Here is a 19,548-nt window from a genome sequence, read left to right on the forward strand (position 1 = left end):
CATGTTTAATGATTAACGTTCCATATTTTAGTTAAACCATGTCCACTTCTGGTGCCTTAATTTTGTGTACTGAATTTTTGGATTTAACTGCAAAAGTTTTTGTTGTCAAAAATAATGACACTTGGCTCCCTCCTCATCCTCCAAAATCAAATGGAGCGTAACACCTAAGTTGAATGGAAATTTTGTAATTTATTTTGGTACTTGTACAGTTTAACCAAGACATTAAAAAATGAAAATATAGAAAAAAGGTTATATTGTACGTATCTGTTATGGAACGAAGTTCTCTGAAAAAAATTTTCACTTAATTTCATCAAGTAGTTTTTTTGTTTTTTTTACAGTGAAAAAGCAATTTGTTATGATACCGAACAAAATGTTCAATTTTTAGGAAGAAAAGCTAGTAATAAAGATGGGGAGGGAGTCTCGTCGCTTTACATTGAGTTATCTCCCCATGGCGTGTTTAACAAATTCCATAATGGCTGACTTCAACACGCTCTCATAAAAACGTGTTTTTCCGCTGTAAAAAAAAAACAAACTACTCGATCAAATTAAATGAAATTTTTTCGGAGATCTTCAGTCCAAAACGGATACGTACAATATAACCTTTTTTTCGATATTTTCATTTTTGAATCTATTGATTAAACTGTACAAGTACCCTTTTTTTATTTGATTAAATAAATTGTCTTTGATAAGTAATGACCTAATAGTTTAAAGAAAAAAAAAAAATAGATATTATTTTTCGCATTAAATAACCCTAAAAGGGGTTGATTTGCTGTAAAATAAAAAAAATATCTGAAATATAAAGTTTATAATTCTGGAATGAAAATATGATAAGGATTCACAAAATATCAAAAAAATGTGTTTATTTTAGAAATTCTGTCACGTTAACAAATATAGTGGTGCTTTAATGAAAACTCCGATCGTATATATTCTTTGCAAAAAAAAAAAAAAAACTTGGTCATTTATTTTAATAATAAATAAAAAAATATGAATTCTTTAATTTATCCCATAAAAAATATTTATACAAAATAAGATATTTTCACAATTATTATTTTTCTGAGTTATGTTTTTGTACTTTTGACAGAAACATACAAGTTATCCGTGATGTAGAAACGTAATAGTTTATTAACCCATGTTTCGTCTCCGTTGATGTTTATTCGTTTTGAAATGGTAATACCTGATTTGGGGATTACCTCCCCTTCTGTAAGCCACAGGCGTTGGCTGGTGGGCAGATCTTCTTTGTTAAATACTACCTTTGTTACATCGAGGGCTTGACAGAGTTTAGAAGGTCCATTGCAAAATTGTTTGGCTTTCAAAGAAGTGGATTTCTTGTTGGTAGAGCGAAGCTGATGCATCTTCTCCAGTCCTGACACTGGTTCAAGTGCTCGTAAAAGAACTGCAGCACCTTCACCTGAAAAGAAAACAAATCATTGTTTAAGCAAGTAAAATATTTTGGTATTTCTTTTACTTTAATGGCAACATAACGGATGAAAACGGCAACGACATATATAGATTTTCAAATATGCTGAAAACGAATATCACATTTAAATTTGGGACAGACAAGAAGTTTTCTGGATATTAAGACATTTTTTATTCAATGTAATTTTTTACGTTTTTACTGACAGCCATGTTTTTACCAACTGAACAAGTACTAATGCATATGTGTGTTACAAAACACCTCCCTCTTCTGCATGTTAAGAATGGCAACAGCTACTGACATTCATTAAGTAATACATTCGAAAAAAATCTCTCTCTTAATATCCAGAAAACTACTTGCCTGCCCAAAATTTGAATGTGATATTCGTTTTCAGCATACCAAAAAGCCTACCAAAGTTGTCATTTACAGAAGGGTGTTGAGTTGCAGTTAAAGTAAAAATTTATCAATATTCCTTTCTTTTTATGTAAATCATTAGCAACTAAAAGCATTTTTTGCTGTTTTGAGAAATTTGTGTCCATTTTTAGAGAATTAATAAAGAAACATAGTACAGTGGAACCTGGATATAAGAGACTTCCTAACAGCATCTCTCTTATATCAGGGTCATCCTGTACATTAACATAGGCTCTAATTTGGGATTAGAGAAAATCTTTCTTGTATCCGTTTTCTTATATTCGGATCTCTTATATCCGGGATACACTTTATTAGAGAATTTTTTTTTTTTTCTATTTTCAACCCAAACAAAGCACAGTGCCACTTTGATGTAGGGGGCTACTATCGAGGCTATAAGTTGCAGGGGCGCTACGTAGGGAGTTAAGCAGCAAGATGTTTGTTCACATTACACTTTCAGGATACTTTAGGCGTAAGTAACTTTCTAGCACGGAAGAGAGAGAGCCAACTTTCTTTGCAGCGACCTTGGCAATGCTCTCAATGTATCTGTTCCAACTCATATTCTCTGTGAACGTTAAGCCGAGGAGTTGGAAAGTACTTTCAGGCAAGGTATTGAAATTATTGAAAATGAAAATTGAAAGGTTTTACTGATATAAAAATTTGAATATGTATTAATTTCTTTTCAAAGTTTCTGAACACAAAAGAGTGGACTTTCTTTTTAATTCTTTTTTTTTTTTTTTAACAAAGGAGTCACCACTTATCAAGACTCGGAAACCACTCAAGGATAAGGGTTAATAAGTGTACTGTAGTCAATGGGACAATTTAGTAATTGTTAGTAGTGGAAATTTGGTAAATTGAATTATTTAAGAGGACCATATCGTAGTCAGCTGGAAAGCAGGGAAATGGAAGAGAGTTCTACAGGCGTGCAGTTCTAAGAAAGAAGCTTTGTTCATGAAATCAATGTTTAGGTTTAGGCACAGATAAAGAGTGGGGGAAATTATTGATAATGGTTTCATGCTTGATGAGTGTTTTTCGTGAAAGTTTAGCAAGAGGGAACCATAGATTAGAGCTCAGACGAGTACTAGCCATGGAAATAATGATAGAGCAGAGACAGGCTGCAACACTCTAGTAATTCTAGTACTAGGTAAGATGTATAAAAGTATGTGCTTTATCTCACGATGTGCATATTTTGTGATGTTAGTATAGTATGTGGTATCAGGTTAGAATGTTACAAAGGCACCAATGTTAAATAAAATTGTTTCTTTTTTATTTCCACTTTCTGTTTAGTAGAAGTCTTGCCAGTGTATATAACAAGGAAAAGTCCTTTCGGTACTTGTAAAGTTTAATCAAGACATTAAAAAATGAAAACATCGAAAAAATGGTTATATTGTGCATATCCGTTATGGAATGAAGTCCTCCGAAAAAAAATTTCACTTAATTTCATCAAGTTTTTGTTTTACAGCAAAAAACAATTTGTTATGATACCAAGCAAAAGGTTCGATTTTTAGGTAGAAAAGCTAGTATTAAAGATGGGGAGGGAGTGTCAACGCTTTAACTCAAATTATCTCCCGTGGCATGTTTTACAAATTCCATAATGGCTGACTTCAACGCGCTCTCATAAAAACGTGTTTTTTCGCTGTAAAAAAACAACTACTCGATCAAATTAAATAAAAAAATTTTCCGGAGATCTTCAGTGCAAAATGGATACATAAAATATAACCTTTTGTCGATATTTTCATTTTTTAATGTCTTGATTAAACTGTACAAGTACAGTTCTTTCTAATTAACACTTACGTAATTCCAGTATAATTTGAAAACTCTACATAAAAAATCGCCTTTACTTTGAAATGCTTCTTTTGTGGTTTTTTAATGAAATATGTTAAAATCAAAATATATTTTTTGTATTTACTTTAAAATTTTGGTGCAACTACACTATAATAGTGAAATTTGGAAAACAAAAAAATCGATTTAAAAATAGACTGCTATCTATTGACATTTTTGTCAATTTCAAATGAAAGCAATAATATGTACTTAATTTGCATTTTAAAAGTACTTGAATATTATTGCATCATTTAAAAAAAAAAAACACAAGTTTTCGATCTTTATCGTAAAAAACGTCACCATATTTCTTTGCAAACAAGTGATATATTAACAAGGGAAGTAACTCAGTCATGCTAAAAACAAGGCAAAACGCACAATTATTTTAAAAAATTGGCAATAATTACATGCTATTTATCTTTTGAAACTTTCCGGTGTTTTGCTAATTTTCGTCCAAAAAATTATTTTTTAATAATTATTTTTTGTTTACTTTATTGTTTTTTGTTATTTTTGTATATATTCATTACCATAACATGATAATTAGAGAACATTGGTTTGCCTTGAAATTCAATATTAAAAATTTCAAATTTCCCTATTATAGCGTAGTTGAACAGAATTTTTGTTTTCCCAGAATGATTATATATTATATATAATATGATTATATATTATATATATATTATGATTATATATTATATATAATATAATTATATATAATATAATTATAAAATCCAAAATAATAATATAATAGCGAAAATATATTTTAAAAGTTTACATAAAAAATAGTCTTCACTTTTAAATGTTTTTTTATATCTTGCATAATTCCAGTTTAATTTTAAAACTCTACATAAAAAACTAGTCTCTACTTTGATTTGAAATTATATTTTAAAAATTTACATAAAAATAGTCTTTGATTTTAAATGTTTTTTTTAAATATCATTTAATAAAAATATTTTTTTAAATTTGAAATTAAAAAAATATTTTTCATGTAAAGACTAAAAATATATATTTTTATTAAAAATATATATTTTTAGTCTTTACATGAAAAATATTTTTTTAATTTCAAATTTAAAAAAATATTTTTATTAAATGATATTTAAAAAAAACATTTAAAATCAAAGACTATTTTTATGTAAATTTTTAAAATATAATTTCAAATCAAAGTAGAGACTAGTTTTTTATGTAGAGTTTTAAAATTAAACTGGAATTATGCAAGCAATGATCAGAAGGAACTCTTCCTTGTTATTCCACTAAACAGACAGCAGCAATCAAAAAGAAACAGTTTTACTTAACATAACCACAACCAATTAACAACAGTTTTCCCTTTTATGATGACAAAGAAGCTCTCAACAAAAAAATCCCACCTTTCCAAGAGACATTTTCATGTTTGGTAAGCTGTGTTTCCTATACATTTTCTGGTTATTCCAAAATAAAATATAGTCTTACGTTCAACCTCCTCAGAATGTGTATATTTGTGCTATAGTATTGTGTATATTTGTGCTATAGTATTGTGTATATTTGTGTTATAGTATTGTGTAGATTTTTGCTAATGTATTGTGTATATTTGTGTTATTGTGTTGTGTATATTTGTGCTATAGTATTGTGTATATTTGTGTTATTATATTGTGTATATTTGTGTTATTGTATTGTGTATATTTATGTTATTGTATTGTGTATATTTGTGTTAATGTGTTGTGTATATTTGTGTTATTGTGTTGTGTATATTTGTGTTACTGTGTTGTGTATATTTGTGTTATTGTATTGTATATATTTGTGCTATAGTATTGTGTATATTTGTGTTATTGTATTGTGCAGATTTTTGCTAATGTGTTGTGTATATTTGTGCTATTGTGTTGTGTATATATGTTTAATTGTGTTGTGTATATTTGTGTTTTTGTTTTGTGTAGATTTGTGTTATTGTTTTGTGTATATTCACATTATTGTATTGTGTATATTTGTGTTATTGCATTGTGTATATTTGTGCTATTGTTTTATGTATATTTGTGTAATTGCATTGTTTTTCTTTTTTTACAAAGGAGTCACTACTTATCAAGGCCCAGAGACCACTCGAGGATAAGGGTTATTGGGTGTATAGTAGTCAATGTCATAGTAATCGTTAGTAGTAGAAATTTGGTAAATTGGATAACTTAAGGAGATGGCTTATCAAGAATTTGTTCATGTTGGACTTGAAGATGACCAGCAAAAAAAAAAACGGGCAGAGTTTTATAGGCATGCAGCTCTAAGAAAGAAGCTTTGTCCATAGAATCCACGTTTAGGTTTAGGCACAGATAAAGAGGGATGGAAATTATTGATAGTTGTTTCAGTTAGATGAGTGTTTTTTGTGAAAGTCAGGAAAAGGGGGATGACAGATTGGAGCTCAGACTAGCACCATGAAAATAATGATAAAGCAGAGACAGGCTCGCAACCTCTCTTCTGTTGGAAAGAGGTTGCTGGGAAAAGGAAAGGGCATGTCCTACTAGGCTAGGAAGTACATTTTAAACTATGTCAAGGCAGGATAAGCTGCTTCTAGCAGCTCCTGCCCAGATGAGGCAACAGTACTCCATTCTTGGATGTACTTGGCTCTTATACAGGTAGAGAATTGCATCAACAGTGAGATATCTATTGGAGTGATAGAATGATTCCACCGTTTTTCCAGCAACCTTGGCGACGGATTTGATGTACGTGTTCCATCTGAGATCAGGAGTAAAGGTCAAACCTAGAAGTTTGTCAAAACATGGAAATCACATCTTAAGATGTGATTTAGGAGATCATTGATGTAGATCAGAGAGTTGGGGCCAGGATAGAACCTTGAGGGACCCCAGCATTAATACTATGAGCTTCTGATTTCTGCCCATCAACCACTACTCTTATGAACCTATCAGATAAAAATGATCTTATAATTGAAAAGACATTTCCGTAGCTGGAGATTTTTGTGAAGTAGACCTTTATGCCATACCCAATCAAAGGCCTTTGATATGTCAAGGGTAACTGCCCCAGAAAAGAAGCCTCCTTCGAAAGATTTGCTAATTCTATGAGATATAACTGTTAGCACATCTGCTGTAGATCTAGCAGAACAGAAAGCATATTGCATGTCACTAAGGAGGTTATTTTTGCTGAAGTGGTTGACTACTTCTCTATTGAACACAGATTCCAGCAACTTACTCATGGTGCACAGGAGATTGATTGGTTTGTATTAAGAAGGAGATAACTGATCACGTGAATTTTAAATGTGGGACATACTGATAAGGTTTTCCAGGGTGTTGAGAATCAATTCTCCTTAAGACAACGTTTAAACAGCTTTGTAAGTATAGGAACTAGGTCTGGTTGAAGCTTTCTGAGTACTTTGTGTTATTGTGTTTTATATTTCAAATAAAACTAGTTTTTAATGTAGTATCATCTGCTATTAGAGGTGGTAGAATTGTCATAATTTTGCAACAGTCACCCTAACAGGTTTAAAAGCTGAATTGTTTTATGGCAAAAAATAGAGCTTAATATATGTATATTTTAATTATAATTGAATCATATTCCAAAATAGTAAACCGTCATCGGTCAGGGTTGACCATGAGTAGCATCTCAGTGGTCTGTTTGGATAGAACATCAACACCTGTGGCTGTAGAGGCTGATTCAGGAATGAGAGTCTCTGTAAGTATATGTTATATGTGTATTCTGTTATATGTGTATTCTGTTATATCTGTATTCTGTTATATCTGTATTCTGTCTGTGGTCTACTGGAGCTGACACATTGCTTTCTGTCAAAGTTTTCTGCAATATCGTTTATGAAATTAAATTATGTTGACCAAAATGAGATTCATTTATTAAAAAAAATTTGAGATTCATTTATTTAAAAAAAATTTTTTTGCTCATTTTTTTTAATGCAGGTTAGAGGAAGTGTACTTTTTTTTTTATAGAAGAAATAAAAGACTGTTGAAAATGTGATGTCAGTTGTGACTGATATAGAATTTTCGTTGTGTTTATTCATGTTAATAGTTTTTTTTTTGTTTAAAAAGTAAATAAAAGGAATGTTTAGACAAACCATGTATAGATTTTTTTTTTCTGAAAAACTTAACGTAAGAAAACAAACTAAATTTGAAGAAGTCGTCTGAGATTTTTGTAATGCTAGTCAGAAAATTATGGGGGAAGAAAAAGTTATTTTTAATGGAAATTTATTTTTTGTTCTTTTCTCCAGTGGGTGGACTAGGAAAACAAATATTAGTGTTCACGGTTAAGGGAATATAACCCAAATCTCTAAAAGACTGCCAGGAATGTATGTGCAATGTAATAAAAAATCTTTAACAAATATGCATGATTAGTTTTTTTGTTTTTTTTACAAAGGAGTCACCATTTATTAAGGCCCAGAGGTCACTCGAGGATAAGGGTTAATGAGTGTACAATAGTCAATGGGACAATATCTTAGTAATTATTAGTAGTGGAAATTTGGTAAATTGGATTACTTAAGGGGACGGCCTATCAAGGACTTGTCAGAAACATTGAAGATTAAAGAACAGAATAAGGGATTAATTTACTTGCAAGTTCCTGAAAACCCATGCAAGAAAAACTGAAAATGACTCAACACAAATCCCTGATGTACTGTTATTACACTTGACATTAAAGCTATCACTAAATGTGCTGTTAATTTTTATCATTACTCGAAGCATTTTTGTACATTGCTTGAACAACCTTCACCAACCACTTGCTTGCTTCCTCTTTTAAAAAAGCTTCCTCCAAAACAACACAAGCAAAATACAGGTTCTTCTTCTTCTTACCAAGATACTTCTCTTGCATTTGTCTCAGGATTAATATAGCATCAGTGGTACTTTGCCCGGGCATAAAACTCGTACCCAAAAAGTAGAATCTGGTTTTTCTTTTTGGGTGAACTAACATAGTTATATTGTACAACAATATCAAAATTTTCATTTTTTAAAAAAGAAAGTGTAAAAAGAAAATTAAAAATTTGCTGGTTGTCCAGAATTCCCCCTTTATTAAAAATAACAAAAATATAGAAAAATCATTATGCTGTACGTCTACGTCACAGAACAAAAATGTCATATTCCAAAAATCCCATAAATTGATCAAATAGTTTTTTTTTTTTTTTAACTAAGAAAATCAAATTTTATGAGGAAGTGAGGACAGGGTGTCATACTCTGCCATCTTAAATAAATAAAGAGTTACTTCCCCTTAACAACCTCTCCAGAAATAAAGATCAAAATCAACCTTGTAATGCTACTATTTACCATTAGTTGCTACAAATCATAGAAAAATGATTTTCTACATAAAAAAAAATACTTGATCAATTTATGGGACTTTTTTTTATCCTAGACAGATACGTACATCATAAAGATTTTTTTGTAAGTTTGTTTTTTAATTAGGTTGGAAATTCTGACACCTACTAAAATTTCTACTCACCACAACTTGAGATATTCATGCAGTCATACATGCCATAAATGGTATAAACATACAACGTCCCAGGTGGCATGAACATGGCTTCTGTCCGGTTTGTTCGCTTCCCTTGATAAGAATGGGAACAAGCATCTTCAACACCACAATAAGCTTCCGTTTCAACAATCTTTGCACAAATCTGTGACCCATCATCAAAATTCCGAACAACATACTGCCCTAAAAGTGCTTGGCTCAAATCAACACACGATTTCTGGTAAAAGGATGCAGGTAGTCTTTCCCTTGGATCAAACTTTTTTTCTTCAGTCACTGGATCATCTTGACAGTTTTTTGTGAAATATTTACTTCTTACAACTTCCGTGTCTGTCTTGATGATTTTTCGTTTCTGACCAGACATTCTGCTTTTAGCTCAACTTAAAGGTAAAGACAAAACAAGAAAAAGCTATTAGTAAAAAAAAAAATCACGACATAGGAACAGTAATCTTTCAGTAAAAATCACAGACATTCACAAGTTTTGTTAAACAACCATATCTTTCTGCTGAAAAAATGTGAAATAATGTTTCGGTATATTATTCATAAATTTGTATAGGCAAATAGTTTTCTAGTAGTTGGATGAAATGTAATTAATATGAATTACATGTTTAATGCAACAAATCTAATTTATTAAACTCACTGCATTTGTCTGTTTCTCTCCATAACATTAATAACAAAAAATGTATAATATTAATAACAAAAAAAATGTATAATATTAATAATAAAAAATGTATAATATTAATAACAAAAAAAATGTATGATATTAATAACAAAAAATGTATAATATCAATAACAAAAAATGTATAATATTAATAACAAAAAAAATGTATAATATTAATAACAAAAAAAATGTATAATATTAATAACAAAAAAAATGTATAATATTAATAAAAAAAATGTATAATATTAATAACAAAAAATGTATAACATTAATAACAAAAAAAATGTATAACATTAATAACAAAAACAATGTATAATATTAATAAAAAAATGTATAATATTAATAACAAAAAATGTATAACATTAATAACTAAAAAATGTATAACATTAACAACAAAAAAATGTAAAATGTGACCATATAGCAATTTTACTTAAACAAAGCATTCGAGTAGGTGTAAAAAAGTTTTTTTTCAATTGTTCACGAAGTCACCCATGTGCCCAACACTGAAAGATAGTATGCAAGTCTTCTAGACCTTTTTCTTACAAAGTGCCCATAACTGTGCTTATCCCTTGTCAGTATCCACTGGGATCTTTAGATCACTTAGTTGTCTCAGTTAAAATAAAGACAAAATGCAATAAGTCCTCAGATGTAACTCTCCATTGAACAGTATATCAATACTCTATGGCTGACTGGAATAACTTCCGAATATTTATATCAGATATACCTCTGTATTCCATGTTCAAAAAGAACATACCTGACTGACATGGTTAATTGTCAGTATAGACCGTTTCATACCCTCAAAAGAATTCCAGGAAAAAACAAACAACCAACCAGGGTTCACTCTGAATGTGCCACTGCCATTGTGCACAGAAACCACTATTTCCATTCCTTTCAACAAAATAGATATCCTGAAACTAAAGCTGCCTTTAAGATTGCAAGTAACCACTGCAAGCATGTAATAAAGCATACAAGTCATATGCTCAGTCCATCTAAAATAGCTGAACAACGGTTTAGTTTCTATGAGTTTTGGTTAATAACAAACAGGATCCTGAACAGTGATCAATGGACCTGAGGTAATTTCAACAGCATCTGAAAAAGCCAAACTCTTTGCAAAGAACTTTGCAGCAAATTCTACCTTTTCGATCAGTGCCACCTACCCACCATATTTCCTCCTCTAATTGAAAACATGCTTTGCAACATACAAATACCTGGGCGCAATGTTGCCAAACTTATCAAAAACCTGATTCAAGTAAAGTAACTGGCCCTGATGGCATTCCAATCATATTATTCAAAAAGCTTCAACTTGAACAAACTCCCATGCTGTTTAAACGTTGCCTTGAGGAGAAATGCTTCTCAACACCTTAGAAAATTTCATCAGTCTGCCTTATATTTAAAATTTCTAGGGATCAAGCTTCTGCCTCTCGGTACAGACCAATCAATCTCTTGTGTTTCATGAATAAGCTGCTGGAATCTGTGATAAATAGAGAAGTGGTCAACCACCTCAGTCAAAATAAACTACTCAGTGGCATGCAATATGATTTTCGTTGTACTAGATCTATAGCTGATGTAAGATCACACAGGATTAGTGAATCTCTTGACAAGAGTTTTGTTTCTATTGCAATTGCTCTTGAAATATCAAAAGCTTTTGGTAGGGTATAGAACAACCGGAAATTTTCTCTCAATTATTAAATCCTTTCTCTGTGATAAGTTCATAAGAGTATTCAATAGGCAGAAGTCAGAAACTCATAGTATCAATGCTGGCATCTCTCAGGGTTCCATGCTAGGCCCAACTCTTTTTCTGATCTTCATCAACGATCTCCCAAATCACATTCTTATATCTTTCATAGACATTTATGGAAATGACACTACTATTTATGGCAACACTTCAAAGGCCAGCAATGACTAAGGTCTCTCTGTTGCTCTCTCTTCTAACTTGAAACACGTGGTGCAATGGAGAAAATGGTGGCTATTTAATTTTTTAATGCATCTAAAACCAAGCTTCTGTCTTTCCATCATCAACACTCTGATACCCATCTGGCTGCAATTGAAATGAATGGCTTCAGTCTTGGGGAAGCATCATGTTTTGACAAATTCTGGAACTGTTTTCTAGGTTGGCAGTATTTTGCGCGAACAGTTGGCAGAGATGGTGGAAATTTTCTGTTTCTATGTCTATCCTTGTAGCCATGTCACTAGTAAGGGTGCTGGAGGTAAACGTTTTGTCTGGGCTGACGTTATCCGCCTGATAGTCAGGGACCTGAACCTTGGATTAACCACTAAGGAGGCTGTCCTATCAGCAGGTGCAAAGTACTGGGGCTGCTGTACTGCCATTTGTTGAATGGATTCTGGACCATGCAGTAGCTTCTGGTGGGGCCTCTCGATGCCATACTAGTGGGTAATTGTTACGGCTTTACCTTATCATTAGCTAAAAAAAAAAAAAAAAAAAATTCTCTGTTTCTTTTTCTCTCTTAGTTTCGCCTCTCTGTCCTGCTCTAAGTAAATCTCACGACCTAGTCCACAAATTCCAAAATTTCATCATGACAAGTTTCAAGAAAAAATACACGATTAAACCCGGTTCTCCAACTTCCAATGTAGACCCCTACTACCATGTCTCCTTCTCCAACATCAGGGGTCTACGTTCTAACCTTCCAGAGGTTGAAACCCAATTACAGGAGACTAAACCAGATCTTTTATTTTTAAGTGAAACTGGCATTGGACAGGCTATTTCCCTAGAAGAGTTTGCAATTACAGGATACTCTAACTTAACTTCTAAATCTGACCCCCAAGATCGCCACGAGCATGGAATATGTGCCTATATTAAAGATAGCTTTCCATGTGGTAGGGACATCTCCAGGGAAGATCCTAACTTACCCTATATGTGCTTCCGGGTTGCTTTAGCTCACACTACTGCATTTATATTTACTCTCTATCGCCCCCACAACAGCGGAGTTACTATCTTTCAAAGCATATCTGAGAAAATTGACCAAGTCCTATCTGCTTATCCTTCAGCTAACATTCACGTATGTGGAGACTTCAATGTTCACAACGTCGAATGGTTGACCCACTCAAACAAGACCGATGATGAGGGCAGGTTCTGTCATGATTTCTCCATTGCCTATGACCTCACTCAGATTGTTCACGAACCCACCCGTGTGCCCGACAATGACGGCCAGTATGCGAGCCTACTAGACCTTTTTCTCACAACTTGCCCTGAACTATGTTCAGTTTCTGTTCTGTCGCCTCTTGGATCTTCCGACCACTCTGTTGTATCAATTAAGATAAAAATGAAATGTAATAAGTCCCCAGACGTACCTCTCCATCGTACAGTATATCGATACACTAAGGCTGACTGGGATAGCTTCCGTACATTTATATCTGATCTACCTCTGCATTCCATGTTTAAAAAGGATGTGTCCTCTATAGTATTAGACCTGACAGAATGGTTAATTGTAGGTATTGACCGTTTCATACCCTCGAAAAAGTTTCAGCAAAGACCTAACAGCCAGCCATGGTTCTCTCCAGAATGTGCTGCTGCCATTGCGCACAGAAAGCACTTTTTCCACTGCTTCAAATGTAATAGATGTATGGAAACTAAAGCCGCTTTCAGGACTGCCAGCAACCATTGTAAGAAAGTAATAAAGAACGCAAGAGAGTTGTATGCTCAATCTGTTAAGTCCAAAGTAGCTGAGTAGCGACTTGGTTCCCACCAGTTTTGGCAAATAGCAAACAGAATCCTGAACAGAAGCGTGTGCTCCATCCCAACTATTATCAATGGACCTGAGGTAATCTCGTCAGCATCAGACAAAGCCAAACTCTTTGTCAAGAACTTTGCAGCTAATTCTACCCTTTGCGACCAAGGCCGCCAACCCCCAATATTTCCTCCTGTATCAGAAAACACGCTATGTGATATACGTATATCTGTACGTGATGTTGCCAAGCTAATCAAAAACCTTGATTCCAGTAAAGCAACTGGCCCTGACGGTATTCCAATTATAGTACTCAAAAAACTTCAACCTGAACTAGCGCCCATACTTACAAAACTGTTTAAACGTTGTCTTAAGGAGAATAGTTTCCCATCTCCCTGGAAAATTTAATCAGTATGCCCTGTATTTAAGAATTCAGGTGATCGCTCATCCCCCTCTCAGTACAGGCCAATAAGTCTCCTGTGCGTCATGAGTAAGTTGCTAGAATCTGTGTTAAATACAGTAGTAATCAACCATTTCAACAAAAATAACCTTCTTAGTGATACTCAATATGGTTTCCGTTCTGCTAGATCTACAGCAGATGTGCTTACAGTTATATCGCATAGGATTAGCAAATCTCTCGACGGTGGCAATCTTTCTAGGGCAATTGCTCTTGACATATCTAAAGCCTTTGATAGGGTATGGCATAAAGGTTTACTTCATAAGATCGCTAGCTATGGTATAGCTGGAAAGGTCTTCTCAATTATTAAATCATTTCTTTCTGATAGATTCATAAGAGTAGTAGTTGAGGGGCAAAAATCAGAAGCTCACAGTATTAATGCCGGTGTCCCTCAGGGGTCCATCCTGGGCCCAACTCTTTTCCTGATCTACATTAATGATCTTCCAAATCACATCCTTACATCATTTGTAGACATTTATGCTGACGACACTACCATTTATGGTAGCACATCTAAGACAGTAAACGACCAAGTTCTCTCCAATTCTCTCTCCTCTGATCTTGAGCACGTACTACAATGGGGAAAGGAGTGGCTGGTTACTTTTAATGCATCTAAAACCAAGCTTCTCTCTTTACATCATCAACATTCTAATCCACATCTGGCATCAATTGAAATGAATGGCTCTCGTCTTCAGGAGGCCTCAAGTTTTGACAAGCTTCTTGGCTTGACCATTACTCCTGATCTTAAATGGAACACGTACATCAAATCTGTTGCCAAGGCCGCTGGAAAAATGGTGGGATCTTTCTATCGATCCGGTAAATATCTCACTGCTGATGCTATTCTCTATCTATATAAGAGCCAGGTACGTCCAAGGATGGAATACTGTTGCCACATCTGGGCAGGAGCTGCTAGAAAGGACTTGTCCTGTCTTGATAGAGTTCAAAATAGACTTCGTAGCCTCGTAGGAGATGTCCTTTTCTCTTCGCTGCAACCTCTATCTCACAGAAGAGATGTTGCGAGTTTGTCTCTGATGTATCGTTATTTTCATGGAAAGTGTTCGACTGAGCTTCAATCTATGGTCCCCCCTCGCCAAACTTTCACAAGAAACACTCGTCTAGCTGTAAACACTATCAATAATTCCCCCCACTCTTTATCTGTGCCTAAACCTAAACGTAGATTCCATGAACAAAGCTTCTTTCTTAGAACTGCACGCCTGTGGAATTGTCTTCCGTTTTTCTGCTTTCCGGCTGACTACAATATGGTTGTCTTCAAGTCTAACATAAATAAGTTCTTGATGAGCCGTTCCATATAAGTTATCAAATTTACCAAATTTTCATTACTAATGATTACTATATTGTCCAATTTCTACTGTACACTCTTTAACCCTTATCCTTGAGTGGCCTCTTGGCCTTGATAATGTGGTGATGCCTATGTAAAAAAAAAAACAAAAAACAAAAAAACTGACCTTCACCCCAGATCTGAAATGGAACACGTACATCAAATCCGTTGCTAAGATCGCTGGAGAAATGGTTGGATCATTCTACTGCTCTGGTAGATATCTCGTTGCTGATGCAATCCTGTGCCTGTATAAAAGCCAATTACGTCCTAGGATGGAGTGCTATTGCCACATGTGAGAAAGAGCTGCGTGGAGCAACTTATCATGCCTTGACAGAGTTCAAAACTAACTTTGGAATCAAGTAGGTGATGTCTTTTTCTCTTTCCTGCAATCTTTTTCCCACAGAAGAGATGTTACAAGCCTGTCTCCACTCTTTTCATGGCAGATGCTCGGCTGAGCTTCAATCTCTGGTCCCCCTTGCCAAACTTTCATAAAAACACTCGTCTAGCTACAACCACTATCAAAAATTACCCCCATTTTCTATCTGTGCCTAAATCTAAACACAGATTCCATGAACAAAGCTTCTTTTCTAGAACTGCCCGTTTGTGGAATTAGGTTCCGCTGGTCTGCTTTCTGGCTGACAACAATGTGGTCATCTTCAAGTCCAATGTAAATAAGTTCTTATTGAGCCATCTCCTTAAATAATCAAATTATACTCAATTTCCACCACTAACGATTACTACATTGTTGTCCCAGTGAATATCATATTCTCTTATCCTCGAATGTCCCCAGACCTTGATAAGTGGTGACTCACTTGTAAAAAAAAAAGAACAAATATATCTATAAGTTTTCCTGTTAAATTTTTTTGAGCTTCCATATTTTGCATTATTTTGGTATAAAAAAGAGCACCAATACCATTTAACGTCCACAAGCAAATTAATTGTTCTCATGGCAGACCTGTAACAGAGAGTGCTAACTCCCTAAAAATGCATGTTTCTCACCTTTTTTTTTTTTAATTTTTTCCGACGATTATCATAGATTGCAAAGTATCATATTAGCAGAAAAAATTTTGAAAAAAAATTAATTTAATGACTTTTAAGAAGAGGATTCACTTCCTCGTTATAATGTTCTACTTCATTGCTGACTTATTGTCTGTAGGAATACATCGTCTCCATGTATTAATGATATTCTTTTTATTACAGATTGGCTGATTGGCTTTGCGCCATTCACTGATCCTACATGGCACTATGAACAGGATCTCCAGGTCAACTCACCTGGATCAAATTCTTTGACAAGGCAGCCTCAATAATGACAAAGCGGCTTGTGTGATCCCTCAATACAGAAATATGCCCATACCTGAGGTTGGATTAAGTTCAGTTTCATCGAAAATTGCGAGAAAGTATCCCCTCAAATCTTCAACATTACCAGGTCCATCATGAATGGATCCTTTTTGCTGAATGACGCGAGAAGAAATTCATCGTTCGTGATCAGGTCTTGAAAAATCAATACAATGCTAATGTACAATCTTCTCTGCCCTTGGAAGTCAGATCCCACATTTGGGTTCAGGAACGTAAGAAGAAAGCCAAGTGGCTCAAATCGGGCATTATTGTCAAGACCCTACCACACCGGCTATACCATGTTCGGATGCACCACTCCGGGAGGGTATCGCTGCGGAATAGGTAATTTGTGATGGAAGCAAATTCATGAGCTGCTTGTACATGTCACAATCAACACAGTTGAATTGCTGTGATGTCATGTCTGCAGTGATCCTTGGAAGATGAGCTGAAGTCATAGTGGTCTTGTAATTCGGTACAGGGGTGTGCTGCAGGAATGGAAGTGTTGGCGAAGCTTTTGAGTATTGCGTTGCATACTGTATAATGGCAAGAACATCCCCGATGGCCGTGATACCCATAGATTTCAAATGCTCTGCTGTGATGCTGGAAATCATATTTTCCGTGATATGGTTATCCAGGAAAATCTTCGTATAGGTGGATTGTTCGCTTTGAGAAGCACCTGCCACACGTCACGATGGAACACTTAAGCATCGCAGCGCAAGCTGACTCACAGTACAAAAACCTCATTAACATTACTCAGCAGGATTTTCCCAGGAAATGGACATTGGTTGAACCTTCTCACCTTCGGGAATACTGGGACGTTCGTGATAAATTGCATCATAGATGACCTTGTCCTTTGTGATGACCATGTCATTATTCGCAACCGAGTTATAATGAATCTTCATTCGGTAAATCAGGGAGCCAGTGTGATGCAGAATCGTGCAAAAGCTTCTATTTATTGGGCAGGAATCACCAAAAATATTCAGCACCATCGCAACGGGTGCAAGGATTGCACAGAAAATGCGCCTACTACACCGCCAGAACCACTTTCTTTCTATGAGCCTACTACATTCCCATTTGAAAAAATTTGCAGCGACTTCAGTTACTTTGTTGTTGTGGACAGGTTCAGTTGCTGGTCCTGCATCTACCATTGCAGAAAATCAGAGATTAATTCAGCCTATCTCATCAAAATTTTCAGGCACAACAAAAGAACTCAGTACTGACAGAGGATCTCAATTCCAGTCCACCACTTTCGATGAGTTCTTGCTGAAGCGTTCAACACAAAACATCATGTGCACCCACAGTCAAATGGATGCGCTAACTTGGCAGTCAAAGCTGCAAAACGCATCATTCACAACAATATATCGGCCCGATTCTGTAATGAATGTGGTCAGAGGTTTGGTCATCAAGAAGCATTGAATGGTAACCATCGACTCAGGGAGGGTATCGCTGCAGAATTGGCGATTTTTAAAAAGGTGTTTGATTCCAATACCAACCGCAATAATTCCTGCCGGAAGCAAACACCCAATCAAGATTTACAATTCCTTGCCACAAGACCCGCACCATATCAGTCTGACAAGCACGTCAGTGCCGAACTTGCTCCCGAACAACAATGTTTCTGACACAACGGATATACCCATTGTCAGGCCCAATGCGAATATTCAACGAATGTCACGGTCATTGAAAAATCTACAGCCATTTAACAAACCTGGCTTAAAGGAATTTTAGCACCAGGGGGAGATAATGTTATTCTTTATATTACAGATTGACTGATTGGCTTTGCGCCATCCACTGAGCCTACATTGTCCATTACTTTACCGACGTGTCACGTGATTAGCATTTTATAACGAGAAAGTGAACCCCTTTCTTAAAAGTCATCAATTTTTTTTTTTTTCAAAATTTTTTCTGCCGATATGATATGTAAGTCTGTAATCTATGATAATCGTCGGAAAAAAACTTTTTTAAAAAAGTGAAAAAAACACATTTTAGGGGGGCACTCTCGTACAGGTTTGCCCTTGTTATTTTAGCAGGGTTAACAACAAAGCCTATTTTAAGAATGGTTTTCTAAATTTACTTGTGAATGTTAAACTGCAGAAGTGACCCCCCCCCCAAGCACCTAATTCGTCTTTCGTATAAAATTACACGAGTCGTGAAACTACACGATTACATTGTTTTTCTGTTTTTCACTAAAATTAATGCAAATAAAAAGTCTTTGGTACTTGTGCACTTTTGCCACGATGTTGAAATAATAACGTTATTATTTTGAAAGCCATTCTTAACATGAAGTGGGGAGGGTGCTTTGTAACTATTTTGTGTTTCCACCTAATAATTTAATACAAAACAAAAAAAAATGATATCGTGAAGCTTGAATTTAACCTAAAATAAAACGATTTAAAAATAGCGCGGTGGCAAAAGTGCACAAGCACCAAATGTTTAAAACATAATACTGAGATCCAGCTTAGTTTACGTGACTGAAATAAGAATAACCATTTGTTAAATTTCTGTGCCAAGATTCTTTTTGTTTACTAACGTTACGTTTGTTTAATGTTTATAAACAATTTTTTTATAAACCAAAATGTTTATAAAACAAAATTTCAAGTCGTGATTTTCTGTCACACGAAGAAAAACATAATTCAAAAATAAAATATTTCGTAATTTCTTACTTTTTGTCAAATATGAAACATATCCAAAGTAAACTCAATTCAAATGAAAAAATTCGTACTTTAACAATAATAAAAGAGAAAGTAAGAAATATTTCCGGGGTGAAATATTGATAGTTGAAAAAAATTCCCGGCAAGAGTGCGTTTCGTTAAAAAAAATAGGAATTCATATGTCATTTTGCTATTAAACACAAACATTTACAATATTTTTCGTTGCAAATTTAATATTTAAATATATGACAAGCTTGTAAAAAATGAAAAGAAACTTTATCATAACAAAAGAAGAGATTTGATTTATTCATGTCTAATTTCGTTCCAGAAAGCCATTCCGCCCATAATTTTAACACACGTGAGA

At 34.3% G+C, this 19,548-nt stretch overlaps 1 protein-coding gene across 1 annotated transcript; it reads right to left on the bottom strand.

Moving 5' to 3' along the window:
• Positions 1-843: 843 nt before the first annotated feature.
• LOC145295979 (DNA-3-methyladenine glycosylase-like) lies at positions 844-19,321 on the bottom strand. The gene is made up of 3 exons (XM_080141917.1): positions 19,197-19,321; positions 9,041-9,444; positions 844-1,408 (listed from the first exon to the last, which is right to left on the bottom strand). Exons 2-3 carry the CDS (start codon positions 9,426-9,428, stop codon positions 1,059-1,061), a joined length of 738 nt encoding a protein of 245 aa, XP_079998043.1. The 5' UTR covers positions 9,429-9,444; positions 19,197-19,321; the 3' UTR covers positions 844-1,058.
• Between the last annotated feature and the right edge of the window lie 227 nt (positions 19,322-19,548).

Source organism: Euprymna scolopes, chromosome 16 (assembly GCF_053919585.1).
Source record: "Euprymna scolopes isolate OS-2025 chromosome 16, ASM5391958v1, whole genome shotgun sequence".
Taxonomy (NCBI): domain Eukaryota; kingdom Metazoa; phylum Mollusca; class Cephalopoda; order Sepiida; family Sepiolidae; genus Euprymna; species Euprymna scolopes.

What these genes read in the sequence shown, in the direction of transcription:
- LOC145295979 (XM_080141917.1), bottom strand. Translation starts at nt 9,428, where the DNA reads ATGTCTGGTCAGAAACGAAAAATCATCAAGACAGACACGGAAGTTGTA. An exon ending in CATGAATATCTCAAGTTGTG is followed by an intron (nt 1,409 to 9,040) that starts GTGAGTAGAAAT and finishes TTTTCTTTTCAG; the next exon opens with GTGAAGGTGCTGCAGTTCTT.